At 37.5% G+C, this 26,825-nt stretch overlaps 1 protein-coding gene across 1 annotated transcript in view; it reads left to right on the forward strand.

Annotated features, from left to right (window-relative positions):
- The window catches only part of LOC110954670 (neuropilin-1a-like), a 117,747-nt gene that overhangs the window by 54,470 nt on the left and 36,452 nt on the right, over nt 1-26,825 (forward strand). The window contains exons 6-7 of the mRNA XM_022199299.2: nt 7,914-8,080; nt 26,225-26,380. Coding sequence (XP_022054991.2) covers nt 7,914-8,080; nt 26,225-26,380 — 323 coding nt within the window. The remainder of the gene's footprint in view (nt 1-7,913; nt 8,081-26,224; nt 26,381-26,825) is intronic.

Raw genomic sequence — 26,825 nt, forward strand, 5'->3', positions numbered from 1 at the left:
ATAGATTTAATATAACATATAGAACATGAAAAATGCAACACATAGAAGAGAAATGTTACATGAAACTGAGAAAGCAAACAGTTCCTCACATTCAGGAAGCTAATATTAAGGCGCTAATGGACTTTTCATCTAAATAAAGGATCCAAAAAAGTGATAGATTATTCAAATAATATCTGTTTATTAATTCACATGATGTCATTGCTTACCATAGTTAGCTGTTTAATAATGTGATTACAGTTTGGATTCAGTTTTTGTCGTTAAATAGGAAAAAAAGAAGAACTTCTTTGGCTTGTGGACATTTGCAGCGATGCACAACTTTATGAAAGCTGATTGAAGGAGCCTTTCCTTTCAAGATTGGTTTATTTTTTATAAATTGTAGCGTCCTGAAACTCCACAGTTTGACAAGAAATGAGCAAAGAATTAGTAAAAAAGTAAAAAAAGAATATATTGTATAGTAAATACTGTGTAGTAAATACATCTTTTCTAGCTTATTAATCATTTTATTCATGAAATATTTGCTCCAGGCTACAATAAACTTCTCTGATCGTAGTCTTCTAGATGTGATTTGGCTTAAATTTGCAGCAGGAGCTTTTACTATAAAAGCAAAAACCAGTCAGTGAGTCTTCGTTTGTCTCGTTGCTATCTTCCCTGAGATCGATTTTCTGAAGAATAAAAACCATAAAATTATTCGCAGCCCCTGTTTGGACTCAGTCTACCTCTGAAATCTCAGTTTAATCCAATTAAATAACTTTTTAATTCATTCGAGATGAGATTTGTTTCCATTTTTAGCTCACATTTCCGTCACTTCGACCTACTTTCATCTCCTATCTCATCTCCTGCGTTTGACCAGTTTCACACCACGGGATGCAGCTTCTCCTGCTCCGCTGTAGTTTTCCTTCATCTTCTTCGTGTTTGTCCACATGTTCGTGAAAAGAGGCCGTTAGTCTGCATCACTTGACTTTACGACCTTGTTGGAATGTCTGCAGAGATTTAATTTCTGTTGCTCCGTGTGGTTTTTGAACTCTGGTAACCTTAAACCACAGTTCAGAGACGACTTTCTAGAAAAATATTTGGGAGAAATAAACCATAAATTCTACATTTTGATTTTCGAAATTGATATTTAAAGACCAAAAGTCTGTTAACTGTGTATGGATGTTGTGTTTGGGTCAAAATTATAATAATAGTACAAATATGTCTATTTATATTGCAGCTTTTCATTAGAAAAACCATTCAACAAGAAAAGGTCAGTCAGGTCAAACAGAAGAAAAAAATGGAGAAATATATCAGAGAAAAAGCATTTATAGATACAAATAAGAAAATAAAAGCACCAAAACTGCTATTTCACATTAAAAGAAAAAAGTTAATAAAAGTCAAAAGATGACAAATTAAATTAAATTAAATTAAATTTAATTTAATTTAATGATAAGTTTATATATTTTCTCATTACCTTTATTAACAGATTTCACAAAGTGCTTTATGGACAAAAACATACTCAGGAAAGAACATAAAATAGTAAAAGCCAGACCGAACTGAAAGGAAAAAGACCAAAGAAGCAAAAGAGTGTAGAAATAAATCAATTCTGTGGACACATGGATGGATACAAATAAAATAATAAAACCCCGAAATTGCCCCCCAAAAATAGAGGCTAAAACCATAAAAACAAGAGTAATAAAATAAAATAAAATTACATAAAAATGTAATTAAAATATTAGACAAATAAATCAAATCTTTATAAATATAGTAAATAAACAACAGAGTAAAAGATAATATAATAAATCATTTTCCTTGATTCTTTGTTTTCATTTATTTAAAATACCAAAAAACATTAAAACATACAAGTACAAATAAATCATTTACATTTTTAAAACTGTTGCACGCTTACATTCATTTATTAGATATTTATTAGATATTCTGGAGTTTTATAGACAATCAAATTATCTCCATTAAAAGATGCTCATATCCCTTTTTAAAATTTATTTTTATTAATTAAATACTTGTTATCTGTCGGTTGACATTTAGAGAAAATAAAGAAAAAAAAGAAAATAGACTATGGAAATAAATTAAATTCTAAAAAAATAGAATTTTGTTAAATTAAATGAAATTACAAATACAAATAAACAAAATAATAACATTGCCAAAATAAAATCATAGCTTAATTTAATTTCTATTTACGTTTTTTAAAATTGCATTTAATTAAAATCTAACAATAACAATAACAATAATAATAATAATAATAAGTTGAGGTACCATTAAGTGTTTTAATTTTCTCTATGTTGTTCCAGTTGCTCAGTTTGTTTAAAAGCTCTTCCACTCTTTCAAAACCAAAAATTAACCAAACTTTGTATATGTTATCTGATTCCCCTCAGTGTTTTATCTCAGCACAGCAGCACAGTATCAGGGAATGTTTCACCAGAGGGGTCAGAGTCATTATCTGTTTTTCTTTTTTTTTTTTCCACTTCTCTTGTTTGTTTTCGCCACGGGCAGAACATGTGGGCGTCGGCGGCTTTGCTATCTGCTGTTGATGCTGAGCATCCATGACAAAGTGTTAATACGTGGAGGTGGTCTAGATGTTTCAGATACGTCTGTCCGAGAGATAAATCTGTATGTGGTGGAGGACAAAGCTGTAATTATGTCGCTCAGGCGGTTACTTTGCCTCCAGACCCCCAGCGAGGCTCAGTAGATTGAATTAAAGCCTTTCTCCAAACCACGTCTCTTAGTCTTTTCTCTGCTTTTTACAGCGTTTGCTCAGATGCTGTAAATCAGAATTCCTCTGCAGGAGCGGAGTTGCTTAAAACTCCTACAAAGTGCTGTTTAATCTGCACACCACTTGTTTGAATTTAGAATGTCTGAAGTAAAAACCATAAGCTCAGCCCGCTGAAGTGGTTAACTACTGTTTGATTAACTTTTTGTGTTATTATCAAGGTTTTTAACAGTCTTGTGCGGTCACATCCAGGTTTTTGATCATTTTGTGTGTTAATATCCAAGTGTTTAACAGTTTTATTTTTAAATATGCAGGTTTTTACCATTTTGTGTGTTAATATTCTGGTTTCTAACACTTATGTGTGTTACGGCATTGGTTTTTGACAACTTTGGTGTTTTAATATCCAGGTTTTTGATAGTTTGGTGTGTTAAAATATCGGTTTTTGACACTTTGTATGCTAATATCCAGTTTTCTAAAAGTTTGTGTGTGACTGTCTATGTTGTTGATAGTTTAATGTGTTAATATCCAAGTTTCTAGCAGCTCTGTGCTTCCAGGTTACACACAGTTTTATTTGTTTACATGTAGATTTTTGACAGCTATGGTGTATGGATCCAGGTTATGTGCATAGATATGCAGGTTTTTGACAGTTTTGTGCATTCTTGCCCTGGTTATTAATACTTTTGTGCATTAAAATCCTGGTTATTGACAGTTTTGTGTCCCAATATCTAGTTTTCTAAATGTTTTCTGTGTTGATATCCAGGTTATTAATAGTTAGTTGGAAACCAAATTCAGGTTTGTAATAATTTTATTCTTAAATATGCAGGTTTTTACTATTTTTTTGTGTTCATATCCAGGTTATAGACAGTTTTTTGTGTTTACATATAGGTTTTTGACAGCTTTGGTGTTAGTGTCCAGGTTGTGTGCATTAATATTCAGGTTATTAACACTTTCGTGTGTTAATCCTGGTTATTGACACTTTTGTGTGCTAATACCCAGTTTTCCAAAGGTTTGTGTGTTAACATCTACGTTGTTGATCATTTAATGTGTTATATCCAAGTTTCTAACAGTTTTATGTATTAATATCCAGGTTATTGATAGTTTGGTAAAAGAGATTTTTGATAACTTTGGTGTTAGGATCCAGGTTTTGTGCATTGATATGCAGGTTTTTAACAGTTTTGTGCACTGATATCCAGGTTATTGACACTTTTGTGTGTTAAAATCCAAGTTATCGATAATTTTGTGTGTTAATATCCAGGTTATTGATAGTTTGGTGTGTTAATATTCAGGGTTTTAACAGTTTTATTCTTTAATATGCAGGGTTTTACCATTTTAGTGTATAAATATCCAGATATCTACATTTTTGACAGTTTTTGTGTGTTAATATCCAAGTTATTGATAGTTTGGTGTGTTAATATCCAGATTTTTGATTATTTTGTGTGTTTTATTCTTAAATATGCAGATTTTTACCACTTTTGTGTGCTAATATCTATGTTTTTGGTGCCTTTATGCAATAATATTGATTTTACTGACTTCTCTGCAATACTATTTAGTTTTTCAGCAGTTTTGTTGGTTTATATCGTGGTTTTTAACAGTCCTGAGCTTGAACGTGCAGTCTTGTAACACTTTGTGTATAAATATCCATGTTTCTGACGCTTTTGTGTCATGCCATCTCGGTTACTGACACCTTTGTGTGTAAATATCCAGGTTTAACTGTTTAGGTATTGAACAGGTCTGTGCTTAAATGTGCAGGTTATTGACACTTTTGTGCTTTAATACCCAGGCTTTTAACGATTCTGTGCTTAAATACGAAGGTTCTTAATACATTTATGTTTCAATATCCATATTTTTGACTGTTTTGTGTGTTAATATCTACGTTTTAATAGTTAATAGCTGAAATGACAAAACAGTCAATAAACAACCAATTTCAAATCCTGTGATGAAGGTATTTTGAACATGACTGATGGCCATCTGACAGGACTGTAAGAGTAAATCACATTTAAAATTCACGGCTATAAACAGCCTTTAATCTTCTATTTATGCAGATTTTTACACCAAGCCTTCACGCTCCTAAAAAAAAGAGTCTTTATCCGGGCAACATATTTCACTCCTCTTCACTAACGGCCACAGAAGAATCTAACGCTGATATCCTGCAGTGAATTTACGGTTTTCTGCTGCTCTGTCTCAGCCATCAGCATCAGCGGTGGCCTCCAACAGGGCCTTTGATCAGCTGAACCGTCGGCGGGGGCGTCGCTTTACGTCCTCGCTTCCTTTTCAGATGGAGAGGGAGAAGGACGGGGTTGATGTTTGTCCCTGCTGTGAGGGAGACGTGGAGGTTGAATAGAAATGAGAAAAGATAAGTTTGTGGAAATGCGAGCTGAGAGTTTCTGTGGATGAATCGGCTGGACGATGTCAGTGTTTTCTCATTGACTAGCTGCAGTTTCAGAGCATTTTTCTGGTGAGAGGGCTCTTCTGGGGAAGAATTGGACGGTTTTTGTGCCTGAATACTGTCAAACTGGGGAAGATAAAATCCAGCTCTCTGCAGCTTTTTGGGTAATTTCGCAAGCAAACTTTCTCCCCAATTTATTTGCGGAATAGTGTCGTGTGTTTGTGTCGTCCTGGCAGACCCTGCGTCTCCAGACAGCCCTCCCACACACACAAACACACACATTTCCTTTTGTCCCGCCGCCCTCTTCCTTCCCTGAGCTCCCCTGCTGTCACAGAGTGGACGCTGCCGCCTCACAAACGCACACAAGTCGACTCCAAGTCCAAAATGCTGTTTCGAAAGTGTTTCGTAACGCCGAGGGATTGCAGAATTTTCTAAACCCGCAGAGGAGTGCATCATCCTTCTGATAGAGATTAAAAATCACCAAATTAGAGTTGAGTCCTCACCAACATTAGCTGCAATGTGTGCCTGTGTGGGTTAGTGTGTATTTATATCACACACACACACACACAAAACAAGGCTGCAATTAAACACTGCTTTCACCGTCAATTAATCTGAACATGTTTCTGTTTCGTAAAATCTATAAAGTATTTCATCCGACAACATTCAAAACCCAAATTAATTCACTTGGCTGCCATATAGGACAAAGAAAAGCAGCAAATCCTCTCATTTTAGAGTCTAAAATCAGAGAATATGTGTTGTATTTCCTGACTAATTGTTTAATTGACTAATTGCTGCGCTCCAATAAAAAACAACAAATCTTGGCTTAGCAGATTTGATTGCTGGCTAATTGTTAATAGCTTATTTTAACTCAGATGTGAACATCAGCTGCACACGGATTTTCAAATGTGAGGACTGCTTTTCAGTTTTATATTATTGGCTTTGTTTTGTTTTAGGCAAAATGAGCAACATCACCTCCCATTTAAGATGATTTTCTGACATTTTATTGACTAAATGACTCAATAACTAAATGAAAAGTAATCATTCAAAGGGCTGAGGAGGTTTACATTGTTCCAGAGTAGCTAATCATGGCCCTACCTGAAGAAAAACAAGAGTGTTTCTTAAATTGAATGGATTTAAGCGTGTTTAAGGATTTGTTTTTGGTTTTTGGTGGGATTCAGCTCCGTATGTGTGCATACAAGGTATAGTTCATGAAGGTTTTGATGCCACTTTGGTGTAATCGTGGAGTCAAACATGAATCTCAGGACCCACATGAGAATGATTCCCATGTAAAGGTTCTACAATGTGAAGAATGTATCAAAAATTAAAGAACTTATGTATCTGCAGAACTTGGAAAAACTCATCCACGTCTTTATCTCTCATGACTTTTCTAAAAAAAAAATCGATCAGCTGATTCAGAACTACTGCTTGTGTCCTCACTAAGACCAAAAAAGTGGATCACAGCAGTCCAGTTTTAGGTCTTTACACCGGTTCCTGTCTGCAAAAGACTGGTTTCAAAACAATGATGTTGGCTTATAAAGCACTGAGTAGCTTAAGGTTTAAACATATTTCGAATCTGCTGCTACGGTTTGCAAAATCCAGATTTCTCAAGTCTATAGTCTGTCACCAAAATCAAACAAGGAGAGGCACATGTCACCTTTTATGCACCACAAATCTGGAACAAACTCCCAGAAAACTGAACCTTTCCTTTGAAATCTTTTGTTGAACCAAATCTTTAGAATTTGGGTGTTAATATCCAGGTTTCAGACAGTTTTGTGTGTAACTATGTAGATTTTGGACAGCTTTCTTGTTGGTATCCAGGTTGTGTGCATAGATATCCATGTTTGTAGCAATTTTGTGTGCTAATATTCAGGTGACTGACACCTTTGTGCAATATCATTATCGTTCATATCCAAGTTATTGATAGTTTGGTGTGTTACTATTGAGGTTTTTGATAGTTTGGTGTGTTAATATCCAGGTTTTCAACAGGTTTGTTCTTAAATATGCAGATTTTTACCACTTTTGTGCGTTAACATTTAAGTTTTCGACAATTTTTTACGTTAATATCTTGTTTTTTTGACAGTTTTGGGCTTAAATGTGCAAGTTTTTGACACTTTTGTGTGTTAGTCTCCCTGTTTTTGATGCTTTTGTGTGATAATATCCAGGTTATTGACGCTTTAAGAATATCTTAAACTGCACTGTAACTCTAATTACCATTTTATCTAATGTTTTCATTCTCTATTTGGGTCTTTTAATTGCACTCAAATGTCTTTTTTAAATCGTTTCATCTTCGTTTTACACATTATTTTGATGCTTTGTATGTTTTATGTAAAACATTTAAATTGCCTTGTTGTTCAATTGTGTTTTCTTCATTTATACCACAGGAACTCTTTGAATTTACTCCGTATTGACTCCTCTTCTCAGTGTCACTTGTTTTCCTGCCTGACTCAGAGATAGCTTCTTTTTTGTCCCAATACAGATTTATGAGTGTATCTCGAGGAGCCCAGTTCTGTTTTGTTTGATGATAAATTCTGCCATTAGCAGTGACAGCACAAAGAGCAAAACGCCAAAATTCACTTCATCCAGCTAATGATGTGAATAATACAATTTGTAAACTCACATTAAAGGGGCCGTTAATATGATTTTGATACACAAACATTCTCCTTTTGTAGCCTGATAGTGATTCATGCGCTCTACAGTTCATACAACTCAGAGTTTGGAAGAGTAGCTTATTGATCAACTTCTCATTGGAGGTGTTTTGGTGCCAGAAGAACAAAATTTTCACCTAAGATGTGGCTGTTTTCTCTGAAATCTTTGTGTCTTCTGCAGATTTTCCCTGTATGGAGCCACTGGGGATGGAGTCAGGAGAAATTTCCTCGGAGCAGATCAGCGCCTCCTCCCAGTATAATTCCAACTGGTCCCCTGAACGCTCGCGTCTCAACTATGAGGAAAACGGCTGGACGCCTTCAGACGACACCATCAGGGAGTGGATACAGGTCAGAAATGCTCTGCATGAACCTCTTATGTAGCTAAATCAGGAGTTTCAACAATGTTCAGCGTAGTTAAGCAACAATAACAGGCCACTTTTGGTTTTAAGTGAGATTAAATACATGCTGAAATTATTAGCAGTAGTTGCTCAAGCACCACAGAACTCCAGCCTGATAGTTATTACTAAAATATTTCCGTTCCAAGTTACACAGTCGACTTGGAAGAACTGACATTATGTCACATTCAGTCTGATCTCAAATTAAAAATATCCTCATTTCCCGGTGGACAAGCGGAGCTTCTCGATGTGAACTTGACTTGAACCACTGAGATCTCGCTCACATCTGGTCTGAATATTGTTCACTCATTTGCACCACTTTTCTGCACGTCATGGGGACACCGGACAGAAAAAAAAAGACGGCTTGCATTATTTATCGCAGCCTGCCTCTCCAGCACAGTTGACATTTCTTATCTTCATTGAGAAATCTGACATAAAGCCTTCAGGAAACTGAATGTAGGAACAGAGATGTTGTATTTCTTATCTTTTAGCGAGTTTGCTGAAGGGATCACTGTACTGGACTAACAAGGCAGAGCTGTTGTTGTATTTGGCTCCATCCAGACTGCATTCCAGCATATCATACTGACTGTATTAGCACTGAGAGACACTTACTCTATTTATAATTCAGGGTAAACCGGTGAGAATAACACAATTAGTGCTCCAATGACACCACCTAATTAAGCTGTGAATCTCATAAATAACCTGCGAGGTGCTTAGATTTCTGAGGAAAAGCTGAGAAGGTGTCAATTTTAAATGGAAAAGTTGTAAAATAGATGTTTATTTACATTCTATAAACACTTCTAATGTGTGTGCATGTTTGTCTTGTTTAGTGTTTTATTTTGGTGGCATTCATACAGATGTTACCCTTAGGTAGCTCCGGTTTGTACGGCGCTCTGTGGAAGACGTTTCAGGAAACGAGAACCTCTCAGTGTCACATTTGATTGCACTGGGGACCCGTTGGCATCATTCTTCAACACACAGGATCGTTGGATTGATGTATAGAGAATCACAAACATCAGAAAAAAAACACCGTGAATCCGTAGTCAAATGTGTTCTGTGGATGATGGCATCACTTTCGCTTCCTAGTAGAGTCTGTCCAATGTTGGGAAAGGATATATTTTAGCTCAAACCATGACCTTGTCATCAGCTTGTGAACAAATGAAACAATAATGATCCAACACTGGACACAATCCACAGTCTGAAAAGTCCTGTTATTTATCCCAGCGCCAACCTCCCAAACTTGTTATGTTGCTTATTTAAACTCCTGTCTACATCACGGTTGGATGTTGATGCTGTTAGCACCGACACCAAAAAAGACCTCGATCATATCTCCGAGACATCAGCAACTTGGACAAAACTGTGGCATTTTTACACTGTAGAAATCAGAACAGGTTGACCAGACTGCATTTTTGTTTTTAGCTTTGTCTTGTAGTCGCCACACGCTTTACACTGACAGTTTGTCTGTTTGGAATATTTTTGTAGCATGTACTTCAACAGATCTGGTCTGTAGGTGCTAAACTTTCCATGTACAAAATGTATTTGAGCTGTACTTGTAGTATCTCTCTGCTTTGATAATGGAAGTTTACTTTTGTGCGGTCTTACATCTTCAAATTACATTTTGTCCCTTTAAACTGTTGTTGGAACTTCACAGAATATGAAAAATGAAACAAAGTAGGAGAAAAGTAGTAAACCTACTACTTTCTTCAAATTCATTTTAGTGCAGCTCAACCGTTATTTGCTTCTGGTGGGATTGCAGAGTAAAGACAACATGAACACTTTTGGGTAAAGCAAATACTTATGCTGGAAAAAATGGAAACTTCAAGTTGATTTTCCATAAAATTGAATTGCAACCATGCATATTTAAGAGAAGTCTAATTATTTAAGTAGATCTAACTTCAACCAGTGGCAGTAATACGACTTGCTAACTTAATTTTAACAGATTGAAGTCTGTTATGTGTTACCAGTTGAAGCAATTCTCATGAACTGTTCAAACAATTGTCTTTTTTTCAGTGTAATAATGCTTCATTTGTATAACGTCTTTCACACATGCAGCTCTAACCATAGACTGTATATATAATGGACGTAGCATCTGGCTCCAGAATTGAAGCCCACCCGGAAGTGTCAAAAACTTGCAATATCACGCCGTCCGCTAGGGTTGGCTCCAAAAAGCTTTTTCTCCATAGACCCCAATTCATTTTTGGAAAAAATAAAATTTGATAGACTGATTTTCTACATTTCAGGGTTTTTTTCCCGTTAGTTTTCATGGTCAAAATGAGAGATCAGGTGGCCGATCTCAAAATAAATCAATACTGAATTTTAAATAAATCGTTAAAGTTGGCGGAGCCAGGGGGCGTGGCTATACTTGATAGACAGCAACAGAAGCCTCTGCGGTAAAACGTGGGCGGGATAAGAGAGTTCTCAGCCAATCCTGCCCCTAGTTGCTCTCCGGTCCAGTCTGTTTGATGACGCTTTTTACGTCACTGGCTCCAAAAAATCCAAAACGGCGACCAGGAAGTAGCAAAATCCGGGCTTCATTTTCTCGCCTTGAAACCAACGGGTGACGTCACGGTTAGTTTACGCCTGGCTCTAACATCCAAACTCCAACATAAAAGCATTTTTTAACAATATAAAAGTTGAAGGAAAGTGTAAAGCAGAATACTTTTGAAAAACAGCTCATAATGAAACTAAATTTGAACAAACATGCACTCAGTCTGACACAGTTTTTTCCTGAATTCTTGAACACCCCTAAAGACGAATGGCCTCCATCGTGTTTAGCTAAAATTACAGGAACTAGAATCGGATTTGTTTGGATTCCTCTCAGCACTAGATTATCAGATCAGACAGAATCACAGGTCAGCAGAACTTTAGGTGCTTATTAGCGTCGCCTCGCTTATAATTGGGATTTGAAAAATGTAAACAGGGTTCTGGTTTTCCTCGTGGTTTGGACCGAAGAAAGCCAGTTGTAGGTGGGATGGCCCCCCTCAGATATAGTATTAGTAAGGCGCGGCTGCCGTCCAACACTGTCCCATTGTCCAGGACAGGAACTCATAGAGGAAGACTCACAATGCCCCTCGCAATAAGAGCAGACCCTCACTTCCCTCCTGTGGGGGTCCGAACAGGAAGACGGCGGCGCTGCTGGATTAGCTCTCTATTGTCTGTCTGGGGACGCCTTTTAGTTACCGGCTCACAGCTGAGCCCTGTGGGTTAGAAGGATATGAAGGAGCCTGTTTTAATGGAGGTTAATGGGTTTAAGTAGAGAAGCTGGGTGTACATGAAGGTCACTAAATACACATATACATGAGAGTCCCTTATGAAACGTTTCACTTTTGAGGTGCTTCTGGAAGTAAGTGATTAAATGGAAATGGAGCTACATAGCTACAGGCATTTTGGGTTTTATTGTGCCATATTCTTAGATTTAAATGTTTAATGCTTTACTTAATTTGTAAGTTTCATCAGTTTGCATCGGTTCACACACAAAATGCAGACACAGCAAGCAAAAGTTGCCACGTGGAAGCCAGAGAGCAGACCAACACCTTTTGATTGGTGGGCAACCTGCTCTATACCTGAGCCACAGCTACCCCGGAGGAAAATTAAAGTCCTTTGCTTCTTTTATTTTGATTGTAAATGCAGGATAAGTTGAGGAAAGATACCAAAAAAGTCACAGATTTACGTTATTGTCATTGAGATTTAAATTCATTGCAACAAAGAATGTTTTAGCCGACAGTAGCAAAGAATTGAAGCTAGCTAGCTAGCACTACAACAAGCTAATATAGCATAACATTAATAACGACATAAAGTCAGCTAGTTAGTCTTTCAGACAGATTATAATAGTTTTTTTTAACTTCTGGTTACCTTTTCTGATGCTGTATTAGATAATAGTGAACATAATTGATCAGAAATATAGCATTAGTGAGGCTAGTTTTGTAAATTGTTGATCAAATTAATGAACAACCCTCCATACCACTCTCATGTTGACAGTGCAGAAAAGTTTGGATTTGTATATTTTAAAAAAAACAAACTTTTTTTTTTAATTTCCTCAGTTCAGTATAAGTATTTTAATACTTTTTAGGGTTTAGTAAGGTCATTATCATCTAGGGGAAAAAAACTGTCTGCATCTAATGGTCAGCAGGAGAAATATGATGGGGGAGCTTCTTACCAGGAAGTACCCTGGGTTGTAAATATTGTGGAAGATGTATCGCCTGCAGCCCTACTGAAATCTCTTTCGAAAAAAAGTGTTGAAACCTGCGTTTGAGTAAAACTGGGCGAAGTTGAGCCCTGCATCCTCAGGTCCACTTTGTGTTATTATTAATAGTCTCCTAGCAGAGCAGTCCTGCTTTGTTTCTGCACCTCTGGGCAAAATAACACAAAGCTACCATTTGTAATCCGTGGTTTGGACTGTACCTGTTTAGACTCAATGTACAGTGGGTGCATTTTTTTCTTTATGCCTGTGTGTATAATCCTTTATTTATCTGCATTGTCTTATTACAACCCCCCTCTGTGCAGTTAGAGGGTAAAAGCGTGTTAACTATGAATTTTTCATTAGTTTTTTCTTTAACATGACCCGTTAAATAACCACGAGTCCCCATCAAGCACTTTTTCCGTCACACTTTGTGTCCATGTGGCATTTTAATTAGGTTTTGTTGAGGCATCACCTTGTCCCAGGTTTGCTAATTTGATTTTAACATACAGCATGGACTGTACTAAAACCACAATTTAACACAACTTTCTTTTGCCATGTCAAGTTAATGCAGAAGTGTCGATCCAGGTGTGCAAAAAATGTTTTAATTAATTCAATAATCTCAAACTAAATGACACACTGTGAACATGTGAGAGTTCCTGCTTTGCCATCTTGGTAAAGGAACAACTTTTTAAAACCCTTACTGACAAGAAAACACAAGCAGTGACGTGTGTCCTCGCCATGTTCCAATCCTAATTTATCAAAACAAACACCCTTCTTGTTTAGATGTCATAAAGATTCATTCAGATTTTCTTGCTTTTATTGCTGTTGGGGCCTCAAATAAAAGCCTGCACAAGCATCAGACTGTCTCCATAATACTACAATTCCAATTACGAGACTTTTTTTATGTCTGTGTAGGTTCTCATTCATCCAGGTCATGGTTATCCAAAGTAGTTTAAATCAATCCACTGGACTTTAAGAAAGTTCCTTGAAGACGGTGTCTTTGGAGAGAGATTTTTATCCAAAGCGACATACATCTGAGAGTAGATACAACACAAGCAAGGATCTAGTCAGAAGGAAACAACCTGGAGAAGTGCCATAAAACTAGTTCAAATGTGATAATAGCACCTTAGTGCCTACAGGAAGTGCAGGAAGTTTCTTTTTTTTAAATATTTTCTTTTTACCTTTATTTTGATAGTAGCAGTGAAGAGTGACAGAAAACGGGGAGAAGAGTAGGGGGAAGACATGCAGCAAAGGGCCACGGGCAGGAATCGAACCCTGGCCACTGTGTCGGAGACCAGCCCCTGTACATGGGTCGCCGCTTAACCCGTTGAGCTGCACCCCTGTGCAGGAGGTTTCTTAAAGACTGAGAAGGATTCTGACAGAGGTTGGTAACTTGTTCCATCACCAGGGAACCACAGAGAAGACCCGAGCTATCGACCGGCCCTGTTGTGGTATCAGGCGCCTTTTTTTGGCCGAGCGTAGTGAGGAGGAGGGAGTGTACACCGGAATAAGAGAGTTCAGGTAGTATTAATCAAAAGTAGCCACAAAACCTTCATGCTAATTTCTTATAATATACTAAACTGTAAGATAAACCACCTGGTGGAGCTCCGTCTGAGCAGGTCCAGTGTTTCCCATCAGGACACACGGACCGCAGACGTCACAGGAGGTGATGAGTTTCCGTCAGCAACCTCTCAGTCACGCGCTCACGCCTGCAGCCCAAATCCAGAAGTCCAAGTTTTGTAACGGCAGCTTTTCTATGCATGTGTGCGTCCTTCTGTTGTTCAAGTGGAGCTTTGTTGGCAGTCGCTCCTGAAGGAACACCAGACCATCCCCCTGTCACTGTGATTTATAGCTTCCCAACCAGCACTGTTGCTCGCAACCCCCGAACCCAACTCCATGAGGCATTTGAGTTATGACTGGTGGTTTTTTGAAGAGAATTTTCCATTTTATTTGATTAAGTGCGGTGCGTAGCCAGCATGGCTTGCCTCACGGCTTTCGATTCATCTTACTTGAGAAGAAAATTATGACTTAGTTAATTCTCGCGTGCTCGCCTCTTCCACTGCAAACTCCTCTATTATTCATTTAAAGGCATTTATATTTTATTGATACTATTTTCAGGTCGCTATTCATAATGTTGTCGGGGGGTGATGTCACCCGGTGGTAATTTGGTTGGCGGCAGACAATGAGCTCATTATCTATCTTTATGATAAATCTGTAATCATATTTCGTAGTGTGGTGACTCATTTCATCAGAATTCTGGATATTTGCAATTAACTGGGAAACCCCCTCTCTTTCTCTCTCCCATAATATCTGCAGCTACATTTTTATTCAAGAAGGGATTAACTGCAATGCTCAAGAAGAAATATGTCAAGTTTGCTAAAATTGAATAATAAAAACAAGCTTCAGGCAACTTCAGTGAAATTACTGGCTTTAGAAGCGCCCAAAAATTGCAGATTTTACTACATTTAAGCTTCTTTGGCACAAATGTGGCTCGATATTGGCCGGTAGGTGCATCTTTAGAAGCTGTAGTAAATTGACTTGTTATTGGGAACCGTGATGTAAGCCCAGGAAAGGCTTCCTTCCCCTGGTTTCAGGTATTTATAGACACCCTGCCGTTTGTCTTCAGGATCTCTTTGACGCCACCAGGAAGAGCTCAGTGGCTGCATCTGGAGAACACATTTAGGTCTCTTGTGAGCGAGGTGTGTTGTCAGAGGGGGAAACTGAAAGACAAAAGATTCTCCAGAGAACGTTAAAGAGCAGACCTCTGGGGGAAATCCACGGCAAAACGTCCCGACCTGAGAAAATGTCATTAACCCGAAGTTGAGAGCAAATCATACCTCCTAACACGGAGATGTGTCGAAGTTTAGTTAAATCATGTTGTGATCAAAGAAGTGAAGAGTCTTTGCACTGTGTTAATCATAAATCCTAAATTTATGAAAGACCAGAAGAAGTTTATGTCATTCATCAAAGAAAGTGATGCACAAAACCCAGTAGATCCAATTAGTCTGTTATTTCATTCTGGATGGAAACCTTGAGGCTGCTAGAAGAAAGTATTGCGGAAACAGGAACAGAATTTCTTCTTTTTCATCAGCGCCAAGGAGTCGTTTAAAATTTCTGTAATGAGATTTTAAGGACTCGGTGGTTCTCAAAGACACTGCACAGAAACTTAATCACTGTCCAACAAGAATTAAACCTCATTTTCTGCAAGTTTCAGCATTTTAGCTGCATACATGAGTTTTACTGACCATTTTAGATATTTAGATGTATTTTTCTTGCATTTTTTTTCAGATATCTCTTGAAATGGACTTCCTTGTGGCATGAAAATCAAGTACCAGACTGATGAAAGTTGCTTTTTAGGAAACAAGGTTTTCTATGAGCATTTTATCATTTTTGAGGGATACCTAGAGGGTACATAAGAAAATATTCTGCTTTCTTGTGTTGTTTATGTTTTGTTGTTGTTGTTGTTGTTGTTTTTTAAATTTCCAGTAGTTCCAAAAGTTTCTTTGTGGAAACATAATCGCCTAAATGTTGATGTTCTGGCAAGAATTAAGGAACAATTTTCAGCTTCTGTTTCAGCATTTTAGCTACAAACTACTATCCTTGAGTTCTACTGACCATTTTAGATCTTTCGATGTGTTTTCAGGCATTTTCTGACAGATGACACCTTAAACTGACTTCCTTGCACCATTAAAAAATTTAGTGAAAGTTGCTTTTTAGAAACAGGGTCTTTGAATTAGCCTTTTGCTAATTTTGCATGGATCCCTGTATTCTACTTTCTCATGTTGGGTTTTAAGGTTTCTAGTGGTTCTTAAATTAGTCCGCAGAAACATAATCACCCTAAAGGTTAATCTTCCAACAAGGTTTAAACCACTTTTTTTTTTTTTGCATTTGTCAGTACTTTAGCTGCATACATGAGTTTTTACTGACCATTTTAAATATTAGGGTGTATTTTTCTGGAATTTTCTCACTGATATCACTTTAAAATGACTTACATGCAGCAAGAAAATCAAATATCAGACTGCTGAATGTTGCTTTTTTGAGCATCTTAAAAGGATATCTGGAGGTTACAAAGGAAATTGTCCTTTCTCGTGTTGTGTATGAGTGTGATTTTGAAAGTCACCCAGCAGATGCAGGATCATGTAAATGTGTCAAGTGGTTTTCTTACAATAATATAAAAGTCTACACAGAGATCTTTAGCAGCTTTTAACAGGTATAAATAAGCTTTATTTTGCAGTTGGGCAGCCATTTTCAAATGCATGCTGTATTTAGATATTGGGCTAATCTTTCCCAAGTGTTTCTGGCAATCCAAGTGGCATTAAACAAATTAATCCAAGTAGCAGACTCATGAAACTTGTCTTGTGTCATCCATTTCAATAAACATCAGGCTAATGCAGTTAGCTCTGTAGTAATGTGATTTTTAGGAGACAGGGGTGTCTAATCAGTCTGTTTTGAGGATGAATACCCTAAGGCTACAAAGACTTAAAGACGTCCTACTTTTTCATAAACAGACAACTGTCTTTGGAGAAACAAAAAAAAAACAGTCAAACAGATTTTAGTTGGGAGAATGAAGAATGAGGATTGTCTTGCTACATAACAAACTACCTGCAGCACCATCCATGAAAAATAACCACAAGAGTGGATAAGGTGGATGCACACATCCCAGTTGTTGTCAAGCTGATTTAAATTACTTTAAGCTAACTGTGCTATCTACCACAACTTTCTTATCAACAAGACAAATGTATTTCTCCTTGCAAGAAATCAGCTAATGTGGACAAAGTCTCATGTTGGATAGAATAAAGTAGCAGCTGAGTTTGATTATCAGGTGAACATGATGCCGTAAAAACACAAAGCCACTGTCAGTCATCCACTTTTCCTCGAGTACCAACCATAAAAATCTCTTGTTTCCAGCAAACTTTTTCTCTTAGCATGCGATCCGCTGCCTCCCCAGAGTCCTGCACTCTCCTCTGTAAACACTAAAACCTCAGATGAGAATGGACTAATTGAGGCTCTTTCTTTTACTATCACTGCTAAAGCAGTATCCTGTTTTGGCAGGAAGTAGCGGCGTTTCTGTTCAATCTCATTTAGCCACACTTCGACTGAGTTATGTCCCCTTCCTGCATTTTGTTCCCTTCATTAAAAAGCTCTAAGTGTGACTGTTTTCTGTGGCATAAATGGTAGGCACTGCCAAGTGTTGAGTAATTAGAAGATGGAATAGCAATTACCCTCAGTCACTTGATGGACGAAGTCTGGGGAATGGAGCTACGAGCGCCGGCCGCTGCAGACAACGTGTATCGACTGGCTGGAGGATTATTGTAGAAGTTTTTCCTGTTACACCTCTGAACACACACAGGTACAAGCAGGTAGCGGATCCTGTCTGAATGGGTCAACATGAAGCAACAACATCTGATCTGTTTCAAAAATCATATGAACACTCCCCACAGTTCCACAGTTAATTATCTCAGTAAGAAATTCGGATTATGCCTTTACCTATATGTGCAAAACTGCATTCATAAAGGGATAGTATGCTTCTTTGAATGCATAAATAGATTTTTACGTGCACGAGAGAACTATTTCAAGACGTGAAAAACAACTATGGACATAACTTCTTAGCGACTGATGCTTACAAAAGTATATATAATCTATATTTCTTCATTTAAACAATGATTTCAAAGTGAAATCACTTAAGCTTTTCTTCCCAAATGCTACATAATTTAACATATTAGTAGTAGCTGTCTGTAATCAGTATCAGAACATAAAAGAAAAAAAATCACTTAAAGTTTAATAGTGTTTTCATTGATTAATTCATCATTTAGTCTATACAATATCAAAAAATAATGGAAGAAATGCCCTCAAATCTGATTTGTCTTGTTTGTCCAACGCTCCAAAAATCAAATATATTCCATACAGTCTCACATAAGACGATTAAAAGCTGAAATTAAGGGAGTGTTTACAGGAAATTACTTACTGAAACTGTAAATAAGCTCTCGATTCCATTCCCACTACACAGGATTTACTTTCCAATGTGACTTTCCATTACGTTTTTGTTTAACCTGCATCACCTTTAACCTGCCCTGTTCCAGGAATTACCTCATCCCAGGGCTAGAAAAGCAGCTTTGCTCTTGGCCGCGTGATGTTCTGATTTATTGGCTTCTTTCAGTGCAGAAATTAGATCTTGTGTCCTTTGATTTCTTCTTACGTCAGTGTTCGGTAATGCAAAACGGCCACTCTAGAAACGTGAGAGAAATGTAGTTGAGCTTAAAGCTGCTGTCCGGAGTTTGAATCGCAGCGTCTCCCAAAATGCTGTTGGTCCCAGCCTCCCTCCCTCTGATTTCGCCCCTTTATTTGTGCACGCGCGCAGTACATGAGAGAAGTGCCCGGAGTGCTGCAGCATCTTGCCTGTTTTGCTGTTTTCCCCTCTTCTGCATTTAGTACATTTAGTAAATAATAAAGGAATTACGTTAGAATGCTGTATTGAGTCTAACTTGTCCTAATACCAAAATAACATGAATCTGCTAGGACGAACGAGTAAAGTTTCAATATGTGATTACACTCGTGTATCCCTCTCGATGACGTTGTTTATCAAACTTAGTGCATTTACGCATGTATATGTGTTAGATTGTTTATTTATTTCTATCTAGAGTTCAGAATTGCATGACTCCTCTGACGAAGAGTATGTCCCAGACGCCCCAACATCTTCCTCCAGAGGTCGGGCATCTAAACGAAGCCGTCAGGCGGGCTATGGAGGCCGTGGTCGGGGAGCGACACGAGCACCCCGAGCCAAAAAACGTCCTGCAGTCTCTTGGCCTGACAAGCCGTGGGATTGGTAACTTTTCTGGAAGTTGCTGAGCCCTGATGCTCTCTCCTCCACAAGCAAAACAAATGTGCGCGCGGTTGCGTAGTGCGTAGCTCGCCCACCTCTGCATGGGCTTGCTTGCTGTGCGCGTAACCGTTGATTGACAGCATGACAAAGCTGAAGCTCGAACTTGATTGGTCGGCAGCGACCGGCGCTTTTTGGAATAACATGGGGGTCTATGAGAGGAAGGCGGAGCTCAGGAATAAATTTTCATATCGCGTTATACTAACTTTATATTATAGTATCGAACTAGACTAACACATTTAAGCTTTGTTAAAAAATGATACATAAATTGAAAACAAACGGAAACTCCGGACAGCAGCTTTAATGCTACATTTACAAACTCCCTTTTTTTTTTGCAAGAAACATTCAAACATCCAAGGTGTTAAATTAACAGTTTTTAGATGATTTTTTCATAAACAGTGGACTTTAAATTGGTATTTTGGACTTTTTTGGCTTAATTTCCACTGCTTGCCTCATTTCGTAACCCAGTTCTGGATGTTGTAACGAACAACAGAACCATTGTAGTAGCTTGTTTATGTCATTTCACAACAAAACTTGTTGTGTACAGCCTCTTTGTCACACACAGTGTGCGTCGTGTATGCGGGGGGTTACATCTCGTGGGAATCCAGATGAGAACGGAGCTGGGAGCGGCGGCGAGCGATCCCACAAAACATGGTTTCCCAGGGGTCTCGCTGTCAGTCACAGAGCCCACACAGACCTGCGGGAAGCTATTTTCTGCTCCGGTCCTGAAAAAGCAACGGTGGGAGAAGTCAAATCCGGGCCTCTGGGGCCTTCCCATGCACAACTATCACAGCAGCAACGTCACTATGGCAATATAATTACACACCATATATTACAGGCATCCCACATACTGAAGCGTTGAGTGCGTCTTCGGTGTGCAACTGATAATTTCCAAACTCAACAAACAAGCAGTTTAGCTTAAATGGAATGAGAAGGAAGTCAAATGGAGAGTCACCTCATTTAATACACACTTAATTCCATATATACTGCAACGCTGCCGAAGTATTCTTAATTTTAGATAAGCATTAGTATTTGTGGATGGTATAAAGACCACTTTGAGGCCTTCTGTTATCGCTGCTGCTCTCTTTGATGATGGCTATCGCTGTTTTAATCTTTCGCTTCTATCGTTTTCTTTTTAAGCACTTCGTCTTGTTACTGGATGCTGCTTTGCCGCTTTGAGATAAAACAAAAAAGAAGCGTCGGCCATCTGAATATGTCCTTATCTGTTTTTTTCTTTAGCCTTCAGATCAGAATTTCATGGAAAAAAAAGTATTACCACGAGATCTGATAGAGTCACTGGAATTTAACTTTGAGTTGGTTATTTTAAGAATTTCTTTGAACAAGGGAAACTGCTCAGTAAAAGAAAAAAAAGGATGATCACATTTAATTAATAAAAAGAAAAATACACAGTACCCTATGTGACTCTCTTTGATCGATTCTGTGTAAAACTAAATTAAATCACCGCCAATTGGAGGTCTTTTTCTATTTTTAGGGAGTTTGTCCAGAGACTCGAGTTTGTTTCCCACACTGGATCTTCTAACTGAATTAAACAATAAGTTTAGTGAGTCTAGTCGCATAATCAGACTGAAAAGTTGTTCTCAGCCCCCAACGAATGTGAGCTATTTTAGACTGAGACAGCTAACCACCTTGTTTTACTTACACGACTGTTCAAAAGTTAGAGGTCACTTAGAAATGTCCTTATTTTTGAAAGAAAAGCAGCTTTTTTCAATGGAGATAACATTAGATGAATCAGAAATCCAGTCTAGGCATTGTTAATGTGGTAAATGACTATTCTAGATGGAAATAGCTGACTTTTAATGGAATATCTCCATAGGGGTACAGAGGAACATTTCCAGCAACCATCACTCCTGTGTTCTAATGCTACATTGTGTTAGCTAATGGTGTTGAAAGGCTCATTGATGATTAGAAAACCCATGTGCAGTTATGTTAGCACATGAATTATTTCGGTTTTTGTCAGTATTTCCTCCATATGGACATGATTAGTAAGATCCAACTAATAGTTGGAACAAAATATGCGTAACGTAGATTTTTTACAGAATTGGGTTGTCTTTTTTGAATGAACCAGCTAAATATCAGGCTTTCTCACATGACATAAATCTTTTACTATGAGCTAAATCATTGGCATAAAATGTAAATACGATTAAACTATTATCTTAAGGCACCCAGGAGAACTATTTAAATCAAATTACATTTATTAAAACTGAAAGGAACATACGAAACCACAATCGATTGTGGAAATCGGCGATATTATCAATGAGAGCAGTGAACAGTAGCCATGAAACTGTTTAGGGCGCTAATATATAAGAGGGTTAATAAACGAGATCTATACTAAGAAGCAGAATTTAAGGTTAGTGAGATAAGTTCAGGTTTAATTCTGAGTTTCATGATGGTCCACCTCTTCCCATTCTAACGCATGCTGAAAACCAAACCTGCTCTGGAGCAGATTACGTTGAAGATCGCCCAGTGACCAGTCAATTCATTTGGAAAACAGCATTAGTTTTAGAGACTGTCTGAAGCCTTTTATTTCCCTGGATATTTATAGGTATGAGCTATACACAGTACATTTCCAGTCTTCTTTGCTTTATTTTTTCCTTGTTGACTGCAAGAAAATTCAAAGCATTCTTATTGTTCTACAGGCCTTTCTGTAGTGATATAATCCTAAAAACAGAGACGATTAAAACACTAAATCCTTGTACTTGTTGACCTCATAAGATTTGCAGTAATCCTGCTTACTGGTTTGAATTATGTTTTATAAGTTTTTTCTTTACTTGCTGCCAAGACTGTTTAACACCGGTGGGCCTGCTGCTGAAAGAATAAGAGTAAAATTGTAATACATGCCATTAGAAACTAGGCTGCATACAAGCAACACATGTAATGAAATACACAATCGTAGCCTAATTATAGCCACATCTACCAGTGCCTTAATAATGGAGCAGTCATATTAATAAGCTTATTAATGCATTCACACAGTTGGCAAGCTTTCCTTTCTGCTTTTGGCTGCAGCAGCTGTTTTCCTTTTCAGGCTGCATTTTGTTTTTAAATTGCTCATATTGTTTTTCTCGTGAGAAATATGCAGCTCCAGACTTGTCGATGTGTGCGACTGATCACCTGTCGTCGTTATCACCGCTTTCATGCGCTCGAAGGTAGATCCAGCAACCCTGAGTCGACTTACCGAGTTGGTAAACAGGTTAGCGTTGACAAAAAGATGTCCTGTTGAATTTGTTTTGGAGAAGATGAGGCCCCTGGTAGAAGGAAGACAGAATGAACACTGAGTCAACATTAACTTGCCTTCTGGCTAGTGAGCTAGCTAACAGTTTTCTCCATCCTGTGTTTATACCAAGGCCATCGTATCTTCAACTTAGACCACCGGTATTCATGAGACATCTATAATATTCCAACTGCAAAAAAAAGATGACGTATTTTCTTTCTGTCACAAGTTTTAAGCCCGTAGAGCCCATAAAGCTACACAACCATTTGGTTCATGCTCCAGTTTACACTTTTCTTTCTGTACATTGCGAAGATCCAGCACAATATACCTACAAAATGACCTTTTTTTTATTCATTAACATGTTTTTGAGAACTTCTGATATTATCTTGCATACTGGTAGCATTCACAAAAGCCTTGTCATGATTTCTGTGTGTTTCACATTAAGTTTGGAAACACATTAGAAGAATATTAGTCTTTCTTATTAAAGTAGGACAAAATGTTTGGTAATATATCAAAAAAGAGTCATTTAATCAAAGTATTTCTTGAAAATCTGAGTGTATAAACTATACAGAGCTGGAGATATAGAGCTTTAACATGAAGCATATGATTTAATTTCTTCTTTTTAGTCCACTTTTAAGTAATTTCTTTTTTTTGGATTGGTCACTGTGCTGTCCATAATAATAATAATAGTATAAACTTAAAATGTTACATCTTTGCTACAAAGGCCACTGGATTTTACTTTTATATTTAACCAATAATGAATTCAAGTGTCTTTTTAGACTATTTAATTTAAATAAATATATGAAATGAATGTGTTTTTTTAGCCTTTAGTAGTGTTTGCAGGATCTAGCAACCTTTTGTCAATAACATCTAGCAGCTTTTTGGACAAAAAGTCTTTAAAAAATATGGATTTTTGAAAGGGAACAGAAAGAAAATCTGCTGTATATAAGCGACAGATACAATAATCTGATTTTAAAAAGTGGAAGCGACATAGCCCCCTGCTAGAAATTCCTCCCTTGCTTCGGTTATACGTTTGGTGACAGTTAGCTTCATAAAATCTGCTGCAGCGTTGACACAACCTCTTAACCTCGAGGCTTACAAACACACAAACTACAGGTCACCAGCAATGCGGGTGGACAACCGTAAAATTGGCGCTGAGCTGGTTCACACACATGCACACACACTCTTCAGCGTCTCAGAAAACACACTCTGGGATGTCCTTGTTGGACCAGCAGCCCGAGGACCTAAACTTCAACCCGTCTGAATTAAACGCATGACCTAAATCACATGTCACCCTCCATTCCTCCGCAGGAAAAGACGGCTTTGTTGGTAACAACACAGTTTAATCCAATCAAACGCCACAAAAGAATGAAAGCAATGTTTATGAGCAGCGTTCGTGTTCTGTTTTATTTTAAATTGATGATCAGAAATCACTTCCAGGTTTCACACAAGTAAAACAACTGCGATAATTTCATGTGTCAGGACCTCATTTCATCTGGTTTAAGTGCTTAGAAATTTATTAAGGAGAGTCTTCATCACCTGCAGCATGGATTACACCAACTGCATCGTGTTTCTGTGAAAGTCTTGGTCATGTAGCAGAGAGGGGCTGTGCTAACAAATGGGGGTTCTCATGTCTCCAGTGTCCTGCTCTGATTTTTCACTGTCTACTTATGGATGGATCGCAGTAGAATTAATGAGATCTGAGCCCTTGTTTCCCATAAGCTTCACCTGAAACATGGTACAGGACAGTCTGCATTTTTGATGTCTGAGCGGAAGTTGGTGCTGCATTTTAACTTCCAAATTTTTTTTTTCTTCTGTTGTTGCATTCACTAGAAGAAAAACCTCCAGAAAAAGCTTCTCTTCAGCTTCGGAAATTGCTTTCTTTTGATGTAGATGCACAATGTGACACTTTAAGATGTGCCTAAAACAAAAACAGTATCATGCTTGAGTGCACTGGGGTTAAATCGCGACTCAAAACATTAAAAACTTGTGGACTACAGGCTTTCATTTCCTTGCTTAAGTGCTCTTTGACAGTAATTGCTGTAAGAGGGGAAGTTGTCTCCTGTCTCCATGAGGCTTTTCTTTCAAAAAATCCACTTCTTTAATTGTTAGGGGCAGTTGTTTTCAACTTTTCATTGTCTCTGATGCACTCTGCACTTTTAAACCACATGTAATTTCTATCTATCTTTACCCTTTTCAGTATGTATTGCATTTTAGAAAAGAATTACTTCCACTTATCTGATACTATTAGCCTTTCTGCCATTTACTTTAGCTAAAATTTCAGCTTTTAGCTAACTGAGGTTCACATGACTAAATATTTCAAGCATTAAATACCACAATTTTTTCATTACTCTTAGTTATATATTCCAAATGTGCATCAGTTGTGTATTTCAACCACTCATCTATTATGGTGCCATAAATTTGGTGAATTTATTTAGCTTCTTTAATTCATTTTTACTGTCAGCTAACTGTTGGTTCAACATTTTAGCTTAGGCTAAAGTCCTTTTTAGCTTAGGACTTTTGGCTAACCAAGGTTTAGCTAACTATTTCAATCATTAATTACACATACACTTTAAAACAATTACCTTTACCTTTTGCTATAAATTTGGTCAATTTATTCAGCTATGTCCATCATTTTTACTGTCAGCAACAATTACCTGCTAAGTTTAGCCATTTATCTGCAACTGTTATCTTTTTGGCTGTTCTTTTTGCTTTGAGCTAGGCCTACCTATTTCATTTAATCTTTTATTTACTATCCTTTGTCAAGCTATTACATTACAATTTAAACATTTCATCCAAACTTTCAGCTATTTCAATCATGTATTCATTACCTTTAGGTAACTGTTTTAAACTTTTAGCTCTTTTTTTTTTAGTTTTAGCTAACTGAGGTTTTATTGCTAACTATTTCCACCATTAATTTCCAATGAACCTCATAACTATACCTTTAACTGCAAATGTGGCCATTTTTTTTTTACCTTTGTCCATTATTTTTACTGTCAGCAACAATTATCTTAGCCATTTATGTATAACTGTTAGCTTATTTATTGTTAGTGGCCTTCTTCGGCTGTTTTATTTGTTTTAACTTCGTGCTATTCAAACTTTTTTTATTATTATTTTTCAATCACTGCCAAAACTATTCCATAACAATTTGGATTTTTTTTTGTTCAGACTTTCAGCACTTTCAATCATTTTTTCATTAGTTTTAGCTAACCGTTCTTAACTTATTTTTTACTTTCAGCTAAATGAGGTCTTGATAGCTAAATATTTAAATTATTAATTACCTATTTACCTTTTATTTATGTATCTTCTATCATTTATCTATCCTTTTTGTACATTTATTTAGCTATGTCTAACATTTTTACTTTTAGCAAGCTATTTTAACTATTACTTGCTAATTTTAGCCTTTTATATACACCTATTTGTTTTTTGTTTTTGTTTTTTGCAGCTGTTTTATTTGCTTTTAGCTAGGTGTATCTATTTCACTGAAAACATTTATTCATTACTGTTCAGGAATGGTTCAACTAATACATACATATCTTAAGCTTTTTATCGAAAATTCAACTCTTTCGATCATTCCTTAGTGACGTTTAGCTAACTGTTTAGAGTTGTCTGCTTACTTTCTAGCCACTAACTGGTGCTGAATGTCATGCTCAGGTGTTACAGTTGACTTAATGGTGTAATAAAGTGTCAGCTGAGTAGTTATGTGGTGTCCTGCTGTATTTGCGATGCATGTGATGTCCTCAGCTACCTCAGCTTTAATTCCATCTGGAGTTTTTCATTGACCTGTCCTCGTAATTACTTGTGCTTCCAGGTGGACTTAGGCTTTCTCCGGTTCGTCACAGCCGTCGGGACTCAGGGGGCGATCTCAAAAGAAACCAGGAAGCACTACTACGTCCGCTCGTACAAAGTGGACCTGAGCTCCAATGGGGAGGACTGGGTGACCGTGAAGGAGGGCTCCAAGCAGAAGGTAATGATGAGTCATTTTATGCTGTAACAATGTTCATTTACCTAATATCGACGGGTAATGAAGGACTCTGCATTCTAATCAGCGAGGAGGATGGCTGAATCAATGTTTTCCAAGGCTAACAGTGTTTGGCTGCAAGCCTAAGCTGAGCCTTGACTGAAGTGTGTGCTGAAGGTCTGCTTTACATCCCACTTCTCTCAGCGTGAGCAGAATTAATTTCTTGGAAGGGACACTGTTGCACTGGAGATTGTCTCAGTTGGTGCAGAGATAGACTGACAACTTCTAGAGATTGACATTAGCCTTCTGAATCCTAAAGTAGTTTATGGATGTTTTTGCTACTGCTATATTTTTGCTCACTGTGGGCTCATTTTGCTCTGCAGTATAAAATTCTGCACTTCTATGGGAACAGCACAACCATGATCAGAAATATAGAGAACTGTATGTGCAG

The sequence above is a fragment of the Acanthochromis polyacanthus genome, chromosome 9 (assembly GCF_021347895.1).
Source record: "Acanthochromis polyacanthus isolate Apoly-LR-REF ecotype Palm Island chromosome 9, KAUST_Apoly_ChrSc, whole genome shotgun sequence".
Taxonomy (NCBI): Eukaryota; Metazoa; Chordata; class Actinopteri; family Pomacentridae; genus Acanthochromis; species Acanthochromis polyacanthus.